This window comes from Anthonomus grandis, chromosome 16 (genome assembly GCF_022605725.1).
Source record: "Anthonomus grandis grandis chromosome 16, icAntGran1.3, whole genome shotgun sequence".
NCBI lineage: Eukaryota > Metazoa > Arthropoda > Insecta > Coleoptera > Curculionidae > Anthonomus > Anthonomus grandis.
The window spans coordinates 8,224,308-8,238,460 of NC_065561.1; the positions used below are offsets into that span (position 1 = coordinate 8,224,308).

General features: G+C 32.6%; 1 protein-coding gene across 2 annotated transcripts in view; it reads right to left on the minus strand.

Moving 5' to 3' along the window:
- Positions 1-14,153, minus strand: part of LOC126745492 (E3 ubiquitin-protein ligase Su(dx)) — a 124,162-nt gene that overhangs the window by 90,832 nt on the left and 19,177 nt on the right. For both annotated transcript variants that reach the window (XM_050453361.1, XM_050453362.1), the window contains exons 3-6: positions 5,098-5,359; positions 4,824-5,041; positions 4,572-4,769; positions 4,371-4,512 (exon numbers count right to left, since the gene is read on the minus strand). In XM_050453361.1, coding sequence (XP_050309318.1) covers positions 4,371-4,512; positions 4,572-4,769; positions 4,824-5,041; positions 5,098-5,359 — 820 coding nt within the window. The remainder of the gene's footprint in view (positions 1-4,370; positions 4,513-4,571; positions 4,770-4,823; positions 5,042-5,097; positions 5,360-14,153) is intronic.

The following is a 14,153-nucleotide window of genomic DNA, read 5'->3' on the forward strand; positions in this document are numbered from 1 at the left end:
TGCCAGACAATTTAATATTAGGCATCCTGATAGACCAGTAAGTCTAAGTACTGTGCAACGTGTTAATAAAATTTTCAATGAAACAGGATCTGTTTCGAAAAATCTACTTAAAAATAGACATAATGGACGGCGTGGGCTCAGAAGAAATGAAAATTACATTTTGGAATATTTTAACGGCAATCCTCGAAGTAGTGTCAGAACGGCTAGTTTGGTCCTTAACATCCCCAGAGAAAGTATAAGAAGATGTTTGCAAAAAAATAACATAAAAGCATTTAAGCCAACATTTTTGCACACCTTAGAGGATGGTGACCAGGCAAGAAAATTAGAGTTTTGCTATTGGCTTCAGGGAGAATATTTAAACAACAGAAACTTTCTAGATGAAATCCTTTTTAGCGATGAAGCCACTTTTACCACAAATGGCGTAGTCTCCAGTCAAAATTGCCGCCACTGGTCCGTGCAGAATCCAGAATTTATAATAAATGCAAGGAGACAGTATTCGCAAAACATTAACGTTTAGTGTGGAATACTAAGCGACAAAATTATTGGCCCTTTTTTCTTTAATGGTAATTTGAATACAATTTTAATTTTTGAATTTTCTTGAGAATGAATTTTCGAACACATTAGAAGATTTACCCTTAAGATATCACCTTAATTTGAAGTTTCAATTAGATGGTTGTCCTGTCCATAATGCTCGTTTAGTAAAAGACTGGTTAAATCAACATTTTTAAAACTGTTGGATAGGACGAAACAGTCCTTTCGTTGAGTGGCCACCGAGATCTCCTGATTTAACGCCACTCGATTTTTTTCTCTGGGGCTTACTTAAAGAAAAAGTGTACAAATCAAGAACTCAAAATTTAGAAGATCTACAAGTTAAAATAATCCAGGTTTGTTCAGAAATTACTCCAGAGCAAGTCCGTAAAGTTATTTTAAATGTAGGCAAAAGGAATGTAAAATGCATAGAAAACAATGGTGGATTAGTAGAAATTTCAAAAATTTAGTAGCGGTTAATTTTTAATTTTTTTTGTTTGTTGTTTTTATTTTATTTGTATTTATTTTTGTTAGTTTATTATTTGTTTTTATTTGTATTTAGTTTGGAATTGTTATTTGCTTGTATTATCTTTGTTCAATTTGTTTTTTCCATGGCTATCTACACATTTTTAAATGTAAATAAATGCATAATTTCCCTTTTTATTTTTTGTTATAATGATGCAGTTTTTCTGGACCTAACATTTAAAAAAAACCCGAGCAACATCGCACCAAAAATAAACTTTTTATCAGGGTGACCCGAAAACAAATGGGTCACACTGTATATTATGGTGTAATATTAAACGCAGACTCCCAACTCCCCTACATCTGCGCCAAAATTCAACATATGTATTTAGGTATTTATAATAATTTTTTTATACCACCAAGTAGTAAAAAATGTTATATTATATACACATAAATACATATATTGACTTTAAAAGCTTAAAAAGCTTAGGTATACTCCAGTTCATGTAATTTTTTAATTGCAGAGAAGCACATTTTTTCTTCGAAATGTCAAAATCAGGAAAATAAAATTTTTGGTCTGGTTTAGAGTTAAGCCAATTATTAAATACACATTTAAGTAAGTGAACTGTGTCAAATAGGTAAAATAATGGTCTCTGATTATCTATGGGATGAGGATAAACAATGCTAAGTTGGGCTGCAGTTGAAAAATGACTCATGACTTTCCCGTTAATGGCATTATTATCACTTATAACACAAAAACTATATACCCAATCTCTTCCAAATTTTCAATAATTGTCTTAATAAAATTATGAAGTATGTCTGATGTAATTTTGGAGATGGGAGCTATGTGAACTACTTCCTTAAAGCTGGAACACACACTTGTAATCATAAAAGTAAATGCCGAGGAAGCTAGAGACTTATTATTGACTGATGTTCCAGTGATATTACCGCCTTTATAGTCCATGTAAGGGTCAATATGAATTTCATCAAAAAGTAGTGTCACAAATCTCTCATGATCCTTTAGTAAACTAAACACATTTTGGACATAGGTTAAAAACATTTTTTTCTTCATCTATGTGGGGATCAGTCATGTGTTTGTTACAAATACCCATTATAGTTTGAGGATGTGGTAAAATTAGGGATCCATACCTAATTTCTTAAATACTTGTACGCATGAGGACTAATAGTATAGATTATAGAAGTCAAAATTATTGGACTACTTGCAGTTGTAAGCAAAGCTAATTGTTCACAAATAAAATCTAAAGCACGCACTATTTTGTTGTCTTCAATGTTTTCAAAACTTTTTAGTATGTTTGACACAAAATCGAACACATTTCATTTTATTTATGTCATTTGATGGTTTGACATGATCGAGAATAGTATTGCCAAGGGAATTGGTAGCAGTCTCGGTAGCAGTATTTGGATTTAAGTCACAGTCGGGGTTGTCATTATTGGTAACATTTTCCTCCAAAGGCAGGGTAATAATAGTAAGGTCTATTGCTTCAAGTATTGCATATAAATCATCTAAACTTTGAGAAGTATATGGAGTTTTAAATTTTGATGTTAAAACACAAACTGGCTCGCTATATAAAAAAGTTTCAATATTTAAATTAAAATTAAAAACAATTACCCAAATAATGCATGGACCAGATATGTATTCAATTTTAAAAATTGTTAGCTTTTTGCTGTCTCGAGACTCACTGTGAGCAGTAAACCAATCTTTCGGTAGTTTAAAAGCAGAAAATTTTTCAATAAACTCTTCAAAACTGTCAAAATTATTTTGTTTCTCATGCTCGCCAAAGTCAATTTTGCTTAATTCAAGGGCTTTTGCTAAATTCAACTCGTCAATATTTTTAAACCTTTCATCTTTACTTGGCCTTATCTTTATAGTTTTTGATAAATAACTAATTTAAAAAAATAGATGGTGTACAGTCTTCTTTTAGCCGTGGTTTTAGTAATTCTACTGTAAAAATTTTACCTGTGTTGGAATCTTGAACTTGAGTACTTTTTATTATACTACCTTCAGGAAAATGAGCTTCACATAATTTGATGTTGTTTGTGGGCTCAAGTCATCTCTGTGTATGGGCTTTTACCCATTTTCGCCTTAGATTTATATCCTTAGGAAAACCGAAGACATGCACTTTAGGTCCGTTTTATAGTTTCCGTTACAACCCGGAACACAACACTTTTGAAGTATATTTACACTTTGGTATTAACTAGTTCGGCTAGGAGAAAAACATTAAATTAAACACGAACTAAAGTATTAAAGTCTGATATAAACAAATAAAACCGCGGCGCGCCGGAGAACCGGTTTTTTCGAGGATTTTTCTAGTCCGAAAATACATTTCCTGATTTAAAAGTACGCGAAGGGTTTACATAAATATAACATACACGTTTTGTGGAAATAAACAGTTCCGATTTTAGAAAAAAACACAAAAATGAGCTAATGTTTACTGAGGATCTCGTCAGAAATACCGGCAACCACAGAACATAAATATAAACAACCTAACCTCTCGTTTCCATCAGGTGGCACAACTAGTAGATGCGCCGTTGTCAGATTTATATAGAAAGAACTCCTATTGGCAAGTAACAAGGCATTAGATAAATGATAAAATTTGAAAAAATGGAAGTTTAAATTATAAAAAGAGAAATAAGGATGCACTCTTTTTTTTTAACAAAATTGTAAAGTAAGAGCAGTTAGAGATACTATAGATTTAGTTATTTTAAGATAGTAATAAAGCATCCTAACGTTCACGGCAATCTGCAAAGTCTAGCAGCGTTGCAGGCAGCCTTCCGTGGACGAACAACAGGAGCGTCAACAACTGAATTCAGCCGAAAATCAACCCAAAGTGCATGGCCCAAACGCGTGACGTCACGAGCAAAATTTTTTGGAACGCTTTGTCCTTTTGTAGAGGTGTTATTGATTCAAAGCACCCTATTTTAAAATTTAAAAAAATAATTTTTTCCATGAGTATAAAACAAAAAGTGGCAAATGCGGTATCAATATTATCAGAATATTATTTTCTAACACAATACTTAATGATTTAAAATAAAAAAATTGTGTCAGTTCCTGTTAAACCGGAAGTAACGAAAAATAACAGAATATGTCAAAAGATGCTCTTATAGCTGGTCTATCGATATACCAAATTTCACTTCTTTATCTTGAAAATTAAAAAAGTTATTAAGTGTTCCCTTTTCTTGTGTCACCAGGTATATTGGATTAGGCTTAGGTTTGAGATATTTTACCTAATTTCAGAACTGATGATGACCTGATACAGGGCGAAACACCTTTGTTTGTAACTTTGTGTTTTTATTTTGTTTGGTATTTTATCTACTAAGTAACTTAGAGAATATAAAGTGTTTTAGCGGATTAAAATAACCTTGTGTTATGATCCACATAGTATCTTCTGCCATATGTGTCTAGCCTCATTTCCCAACCAGGTGGTAGTGGTTCATCTTGTCGTTGGTCATCTTGTTGCATAACAGAACCGTTCGGTAAAGAGGCAGGAGGACCAATATTACCTAAAACAATAAAAAAAATAAAAAAAAAAACAGGTTTAAACAAACAGTGTTCTATTTACCATTTGATATATTATTATTACTAACAGATGTAGGCATAGGTTCTATAATTGGCATGTTAGGTGCCTGTCCAACTGGTACAGGAGGAACTGTTGGAGGAGTAGGGGCAGGCCTCTCCGGTCTGCCGGCTCGTGGAACATTTGAAGTAGTGGGTTCTGTATTTTCACTGCCTTGTTGTGGCTTGGGCTTTATTCTTATACCTACAAATTCCATTTCGTAAAATAAATAAGTTTCCCATTACTGTTTATCTTTACCATTAAGCCCTTGAGAAGAGGAGTTGTCGGAGTATGCGCTCTGCGTTTGGTTCATAGAGTTATAACTAGAACGCCTTGCTAGAACCTCTCTTCTTCTGCTGTTGCTAGTAGATACATCTATATGCATCCCTTTAAACACACACATTAATTCCCCCACTTTTACCGGAGAATCTGTTTGCTTGTTGTTCATTAAGTCCAATGTGACATCTAGGCTTTCCCTAAATGAATGAAAGTTATTACACTAAAGAAGAAATTATACCTCTATTTAACAGACCTGCCCTCAGAATGAACCAACAATTGATAAAGATTCACCGTCTTTTCACCAACAACAGTGTCTTTTCGGAAATTGTTCCTATCCAAAACAGCAAAATGGATTTTTGACTGAAGAGTCACCAACAGAGGAAAAGTTTCATTCCAAACTGGTTGTATAGTTGTTTTTATTGTTTCAGTTTTTCTAGGAGCTTGTTCATCTACTGTTAGTTCTACATATGGACTCGGTTTTATAAAGGACGAGGTCCTTAAATGAGCGGATTCCACTGTTTTAAAGAGAAGAAAAATTACATAAAAAATTATGAAAGCATATTTATCTAAAAAAATTTGAATAAAATTTTAAAAATATGTTTAGGAACATAAATATAATGAAGGCATCTTAATATTTCAAATTCATATTTTGTTGTAAGAAGGCATATATTCATTAAAAAATTACTTTTATCTGCTACACCCCATACACGTAAGTAATTGTTTTTCTTAAATAGAAGTTGAAAAAAATAATATTTAAATTATCAAATCAAATCAAATTAAATATGCTTTATTTTCACATAACATAAAAATGTTGTTGACAAAGCTGACTTAAATATAGAGTAAACAAATAGACAATAAAAGAAACAAATGGGAACACAAAAAATAAATTGGTCAATAAAATTAAAATATCAGAATTTATAAAACATTTAAATATCACATAACAAAGCATAATAAAAACCTGAAAAATAGTAGTAACTCAAATTGGTCAAAATCTGCATCGTAATTATTTATCATGTAATACTGCAAAAACCACATTAAATCAACTAAATCTGAGAACCTCCTATAGTAAGTCAATAAGTAAAAGTCAAATAAACTTAAAAATGGCCCAAGAAGTATTCTTCTATAGTGTAGTGGCTTTTTACATTTAACATCTTTTTTACCTCTCGCCTAAATAACTTATCAGGAACTCTTATGAAGAGGCTGTGGACGATAGTTAATATTTTTTTACTTTCGTAAAAAATTGATTTTTTGGTTAAGGAAGATGTAGGGTATAAATATGATATAAATTGGTAAATTTATATAATATGAGGACCGAGTGTTATTTACATTTTCTGTTATTTACATCATGGAAGAGTCATGATTTTTTGGATAATAAAGTGAGCTTTGCAAGACTCATGATACTTAAGAAAACATAAATGTCTTAGGGCACGCTTTTGCAGCATAAACACAGAGTTAAATCCTTAGAACATTGAAATGTTAGAACTAGTAAACAACAACTTTGTTTGAGTTCAAGATGTGCACAGGGGCAAGGGGGGAGTTTTGTTTACTAACATATTCATCAATGCTGTGTTGTCAAGTTTACACACATTTTCAAAATTTTCAGCTATATATTAACACATATATAATAATGGTAATTTAACTTATTGATGCTACATTTTGGATTAAAAATAAAAAGTAGAAATAGATATATGTTTATTCTAAGCGCAAAAATAACAACTTCAAAGCAAAAAAAAAAAATTTTTTATTCCTAAAACCGCTTCTAAAAAATTTGAAATGGCAACACCGCAGGCAAAAGCTGTTGTCATCTTGATAAACGGCTTTGTGTTTACATAGGGCATTTGTGAAGTTCTGTGTTTTTTCTTAAGTTTTTGGTTGAAAAAGGTTGAATCATTTCAGTGTTTTTCAGTGTTCTTAACTGTTACGATAGTAAGAACTTGTGCCCTTTTGCCGCACCATGGAAAAAAGGCTATTTAGGCCGATCTTTTCACAAGTAAATACCGATATTGTCATAACATCATATCAAGAGAGTAGAGACAGCCGTCGGCATAAACGTAGAATAATAAAAACTTATTAGGAAATCTATAATAATTATAAAATATTTAATTTTCATAAAAATGCTTCTTATTAGAGAAGTACCTTTACTCTATTGAAGTACGTTAAAAAAACGCATAAAGAGTTCATAAACGGTAATATTGTTTATAATTTAAAGCATAATCTATTAATAATAAATATTTATCATGTAAATATTTTTTTAACGACGTCACTGTTAATGATTACTTGTGCGATCGAACGGCCTTGCGATGTTGTTGCCTTTTTCTGTAATATAGGGACGTTATCTACATTCATTTAACTTTGAATCTTAACTTCTTGATGGAGTATCTTATCATATTTTATGAAAAAGGCATCATATTTTATTAGAGTATAAGTAGTATACCTAAGAATTTATTAAAATTATTAATAGCAACGATTTGTGAACCCAAAGCAACATTTAAAATACATTTAAAACTTAAAATATTAGTTTTTGAAACATAAAATGATAATAAGTTGCTGTCACACCATCTATTAATACCAGCTACATCCTCGTTCACCATTCCTCGGAGGATAGTTGTATCTTTATTATGCCAAGGAATAGTAGTATCAGCAAAATATGTGCATTGTCCATGCTTCACTACAGATGGTAAGTCATTTACATAGATCAAAACTAGTAGGGGACCAAGAACGGAGCCCTGCGGCACACCTGCTGTGACTCTATCACTTTTCTGATTCGCAACCAGCAAAACGAACCCTTTGACACCTGTCATATAAAAATGATTTTAACCATTTCAAAATTGGACCTCTAAAGCCATACATTTCTAATTTTTGCAACAGTATTTTATGTGACACACAGTCGAAGGCCTTTGCGAGATCGCAAAACACTACTGCGGCTGCATCCCCATCATTGGGGCTCAGATAAAGCTTCTCCAACATATAAAAAACTCCATCACTTGTATTCTTGGAACACTAAAAACCAAATTGAGCTTTATATAAGGCAGATTTTTTTTCTAAGAATGTATTCATCCTATTTTTAAGCCGCTTTTCCACAAGTTTAGAGAGTGAAGGATGTAGAGATATAGGTTTGAAGTTAGCAGGAGTATCCTCTTCTTGCTTAAAAATGGGAACAACTATAGCTTGCTTTAACAGAGCCGAAAAGTCACCATCCAAAAAAGAGGCATTAATGCATTTAGTCAATGATAATAGTGCTGATGGAAGCAAATTTCCTAGAATTTTTATTGAAATTCCATCCCAACCTAAAGAACATTAAGATTTAACCTCTCTTCAGCTGTGATAGGGATAAAGTAAAAAGACTCGCCAGACCCACGATTCACAAATGATAACGGATCAGCCGAAGTAGGCGGAATGCTCTGAGCGAGCTAAGATGCACCTGAGCAATAAAATGATTTTATTTTATTGGCATCCAACTTAGAGTCATATGCATATAATGCATTTTAGATTTCTTAACGCCTCATAGAGAATTAAGAATTCGCCATATTTCATTCTGTTTGTTATTACCAGAGTGCTATCCCTAATATTTAGTCTTGCCCAGTTTTATGGTTTTGCGAAATATTTGCTTGTAGTTATGAAAATAATGCATAAAAACTCTATTACTAACCAAAAGTTTACGTAGTTAGTGCAAACATCTCATATTTTTGGAAGACACTTTTAATTCCTTTGTAATCCAAGGTTTTTTAGTTTTAGGTTTAATATGCACCATAGAAAATTTAAGATTTCAATAAGTTTAAGATAAACAGCTATTAAAGGTTGATCGTTATCACACAGTGTTTCCCAATTAATTTTAGAGCAAAACTGAGAGAACACCTTAAAATTTCCTTTAGAGAATATACGACCACGCCTCTTAGCAGTGGTAGATGCTTTCACGGAAAAATCAAATTGACAATAAACCGCCTCATGATCTGACAAACCAGGAACAAGACACAACACACCATTTAAATTTGAACACACATAATCCAAAATAGACGCTGAATTTTCTTTGACACGCGTAAATTCATTATTAACATGCATCTTCAAACCATGTGAATCTAATAAATATTTAAATGACTTCATTGATCAGTTGCTCCTATATGCGTAATTAACATTAAAATCATCTCCTATAATATACAGTTGAATGAGGTGGTAAGGAATTTAAGACTATTTCTAATTTTAAAAGAAATAACAACAAAAAATCGGAGAACGATATACATAAACAACAAATAATTTCGGAGACTACTTCTTAAGTTTATACCGAGCATCGCTCTCTCCATTGCCCTCTGTGTCACTTGGAGTTTATTAGTCGATTTACTGGTTAATGACATTGTTTTTAAACCATATGTAAGGACTGACAATATGCATGCATCAAAAACTTTCCTTCTAGGATTTATAGGGAGGCCCTGAAATTTTAGTATAAATACTAATTTACCAAATGCTGCCCAGCCGAGGCTTACTCTTCTGGAGATTTCAAGAGTTTGGTTTGACCCTTACTTCAATGTTTTGAGGCCGCATTACTTTGGTTTTAGTTAGGTTCATTTCAAGTCCAACTTGTGATGATGCATGATGTAGTTCTTGAAGCATGATGTTAAGTTCTTCGACGGAGTTGCCGATAATGACTATGTCGTCTGCAAATCGTGTATCCTCAATATTCATTGGAATTGTAATTGATAGACAACTATCGTGGGATCCTCAGGTGAAATCTGTGTGCAATAGATTGTTCCGGAGCAATTATGCAATCTTGCAGCTTCGAGACTATGTGGATGCATATACACTTAAAAGCTTTTATTATGCCTCAGTGCATTCCACTGTATCCTATGCATTATTAGCCTTGGGTAATTCCTCCAGTATTGGGAGAGTGCTAATAAATCAAAAGCGCATTATACGTACGATATTTTAGACTTTCCTTCAGAGACACTTGCCGTGGTACTTTTAAAAACGAAAAAATCCTACCTATAATTAACATCTATATCTTGGAGTGCGCATGTCAACTACATAAAAATCTTTCCAACCACAGGAGATCTGGAGATCTTAATTTTTATAGAACTCGAAATGCAGATAAATTATACATCCCTTTTAGCCGTTTGTCGCAGGTACAGGATGGACCGCAAAATTTTTTATCTAAAATTTTAAATCTCTAAAAATTTTTGATATTCTACATGGGAGATAATCATCTCCAATAAAGTAAGAAAGCTAGTACAATAAGAAACTTTAATACAATAAAGAAAGCTAAGACTTTTCCCACTTTTAAGAAAGCTCTTAGGACCATGTTAGCTGACTGTCCTTTTTACTCGTTGACAGAGTTCTTAACTGTAAATTTATTGACTAAATTTAGTTAAATTTATTTTGTTTCATATCTTTGTAAGTTTACACTATTTTATTAGCATCGTAGTTTTTATGGACAATTCCTATACATTGTTATGATGTCGATGGAAATAAACCATTTGATTTGATTTGAATATCGATTCCTCTATTTTGCCAGGCCAGCTTCTTAAATACGTCTTCCAACGCTAAAGTGAACAATTTCTTCGTGTATATGTACTTAATAATGTTTGAATATCGAGAGTCAATACTTGCATTCTCCATAGCTCCTAGAACTGTCCAAGCTTCGATTGAATCGAAAGCTTTCTGATACGAAGGCCAGATGTAGATTTTTTAATGAGGGTGCGCAGTGTTTGCAAGTGGTCAATTGTGCCCAAGCCGTTTCGAAATCTTGCTTGTTCGACTGGTTGGTATATATCCTTCTTTGATGATAGTCTTTTTGTAATTATCTTGGTTAACAACTTATAAAAATGGGACAGCAGGCTAATGGGTCGATAATTTTCAATGTTATTCCGGTCCCCTCTGTTATACAACAGGATAACTTCCTCTTTATTCAGCTTATTTGGAATTCTCGCTTCCAACAAGCACCTGTTGAGCAGTACTAGAACGCTTTCATGCAAGGTCTCTCCGCCCATTTTAAGCATTTCACTAGTGACCCGATCTTCGCCCGGGCTCTTTCCATTTTTCATTTGATGTAGTGCCCTCATCAGTTCGTCCGAGTTTATTTCGGGGATTTCTGATCCTACGTTTTAAATCACTCCTCTACTATTATATTGCGGGTTATTTACCTTTGAGTTGTATAGTTCTTTATAGAAATCCTGAACAGCAGCAATTATTTTCTCACTGATTCTCGACCTTCCACTAGACAGTTTGGATTTTAAAACCTTCATGTTTTTGTTAATTCCTATAGTGTCCTTTATGAGTTTTGTGTTGTTATCTCGTAAACCCTTCCTGACATTTCGGTAAATTTCCTTATTTATTTCTTTATAGAGCATAGATTCTCGATCTATTTTTCTTCTTCTTTCTATTAACTTTTGTTTATTAGGACTAATTTTACTGGTACTTTCCTTTTGTTTTCAACATATACTCTTAGTTCCAACGTGTATACTGGATGTAATTTTCTTGAGGATTTCATTTATTTCCATATGATTCATTTGTTTAGTATTCCTCCTTTTAGTGTTGAGGATCTGCCAAAATTTATCCTTATTTTCCGTTAAAATATCTATTGTCGGAAACCGTTATTTTCTGATTAGTTTTATTCTTTCAAATACAGTGTTTAATTGCATATCTGCTTTGACAATTCGATTATCACTACCGGTGTCAAATTGATTAGGTACACCAACGTCTTGACAGAGATCTTTTCGGTTAGTGATGATATAATCGATCTCGTTTTTTGTGTTACCGTCGGGGGTTCTCCATTTCCATCTTCTCTGTGGGGGTTTCTCGAAAGAGGAGTTCATACAGAACAGATTTTCATTTCTACATTTCTCTTCTGGCGTTTTTGTGACCTAGTCCAAATTTGTCTATATTTGGAATAGATTTTGGCGTAAAAGTCCCCCATGATTATCACGTATCTAGCATTTTCGTTATTTTTTGCTGTTGTTATATCTTCATATAACTTCATTCCACTTCTTCGTATCCTGATGAGGTGGTTGGTGCGTAAGTTAGTTAGTTGCATATTGTATCTTTTATTAATTTTTAATACAATGTAGATTACACATGGTGATATGGCTTGCATTTTTGTAACTCTGTATTTTAGATGTTTGTTTACCATTAATGCTGTATGACTGTCTTGTCTGATTAATGTGTTTTAAATAGACAAATTTAAACAAACAAATGTTCAAAACAAAACAACCCTGTTCTAAGCATCTTTTCAGTTTTCAAATGGGTATGTGATAATAATTTGACAATAATGTATTTAATAAAACAATGGCAATATATCATTTATTACAAAAAATAAGTAGCGTTTATCTCTCAAGCAAGATAAGGCAGTCATATTAATTTATTGTCTTTAATTAATCTGTAATCTATTATAAATAACGTAGTATTACCATCTTTTTTTATCGACAACTTTTCTGTTTTTGTCTTTAAACTCAAATTAAAAAAATACTAAAATAATAATTTACATAGATTGTATCATAGTTAAAAAGTATAGACTTAATTTAGTATAAAACAGAAACCCTTATGAAATATTCTACGATTTTTGCTAGAAACACAGTTTTTTTTGAAATACGACTGATAAAACAAAACAATAATTTTAATGAGAGGACAAAATTAATTAGAACTAATTTTTTTTTTGATTATAAAGAGATTACTTAGCAATTAATAAAGTTTAATTTAAAAACCAAATGATAAAATAGCAACAAAGGAAGAGGTCTATTATTGCATTATAATTATCGGATAAACAAATTATCATAGATTTAGCATTTTTATTATACAAATAATTCCAATAATGTAAACTCAGTCTCAGCAACCTTCTCTATTAACTTGTATTATTTCATATATATATATCATATATTAATTACTTCAGGATACTTATTTCCGTAATATAAAGGCATATTTTTTTATTTATTTATTTAGTTCTGATTTAATTTTTTATACGTACTGGGCATCAAATTAATTAGAATATTATATAATAATATGTATTTCATTATACATCACTTGCCCAATGAATGACATAACGAAATGGAATAAGCAGCTTCTTATATTCAGATCAATTTTATTAAGTTTTTAAATATTCTTTTGGTACCTTAGAAGTTATGCTAAGAAAATGTAGAAAAACTTGATAAATTTTACCTCAACATTTCTCTACCAAACTGTTAGATTAATATTTAGTACTCTTGAGTTAAATTTTATCAAATAATACAGAATTAAAACAATACAACAAAGCAACAATAAACTGAATACCTATACAATGGATGTGCCACATGTGCTCCTGAAAACACTGAAAAGTAACAATACGGAGGGAACCGCATGAATAAATTGACGTGTTTCGCCTAATTTTCCTACTATCATTGGTAGAGGCAATATTAAATGGTGTTCGTTTTCAAATTGTCACCGGGTATATATCTTAGGACGCGTTTTTGTATCACAAAAAATAATGGTAGTTCTATTTAGAACAAGTGACCACATGCATTACCCCAAAAAGCCGGTATTCTATGAAAGCATAGTACACTGATTTCCCGCCTCAGTTCCAAGTTCTCTACATGTCAGTCTAACATTCAGATAAGAGCCTCCCTGCAAGCTCCGTAGTGTGAGGATCACTGCAGTGTGTTGTGCAACTTGTGAACCCACAAGGGTGACATCTGCCAGTGTTCACCCAAAGCACAAAACTTTCGTCTTCTAGGCACTGAGAAAGAAGGTTTCAGTCAAACCATTGTCCAATCTGCAAGAGGTCTGTAGTTAAAGTTGGGAGAAGGGATTCACTGTCCGGACAATGCCAGAGAATCATAGTGTCATCTGCAAATGAGGTAGATTTTCCATGAGGATACAAAAAAGGAATAGTAGAGGACCAAGGACGGATCCCTGAAGAACACCAGACAATATATCTGCATATTCTGAGCAATTAAAGCCCACAAGCAACCACTGTCGACAAACCTTAAAATAAGAGCGGAACCATGAAAACCCCACACCTTTTATGTCAACATGCTGAAGCTTCCGACGCAAGATCTCATTGCTAAGGCACTCACAAGCTTTTAAGAGGTCACACAAAACGGCTGCGGAAGTTCCATTACCATTTTTCTGGAAATAAAGCTCCTTGAGAAAATTGTAAATAAGTTTTTCTGAACTTCTCACAGAATGCCATTTGAAGTTAGAAAAGATATTAAGTGAGTTGTTGTCACCAGCTTCTCAATTAGTTTTGAGAGGGTTAAAAGCAAAAACATGAGTATAAAATTTGGTAGATGCAGCCTTATGGATAGGAATAACCTTTGCAGATTTTAGGCATGTCGGCAAGATTTCCATTGT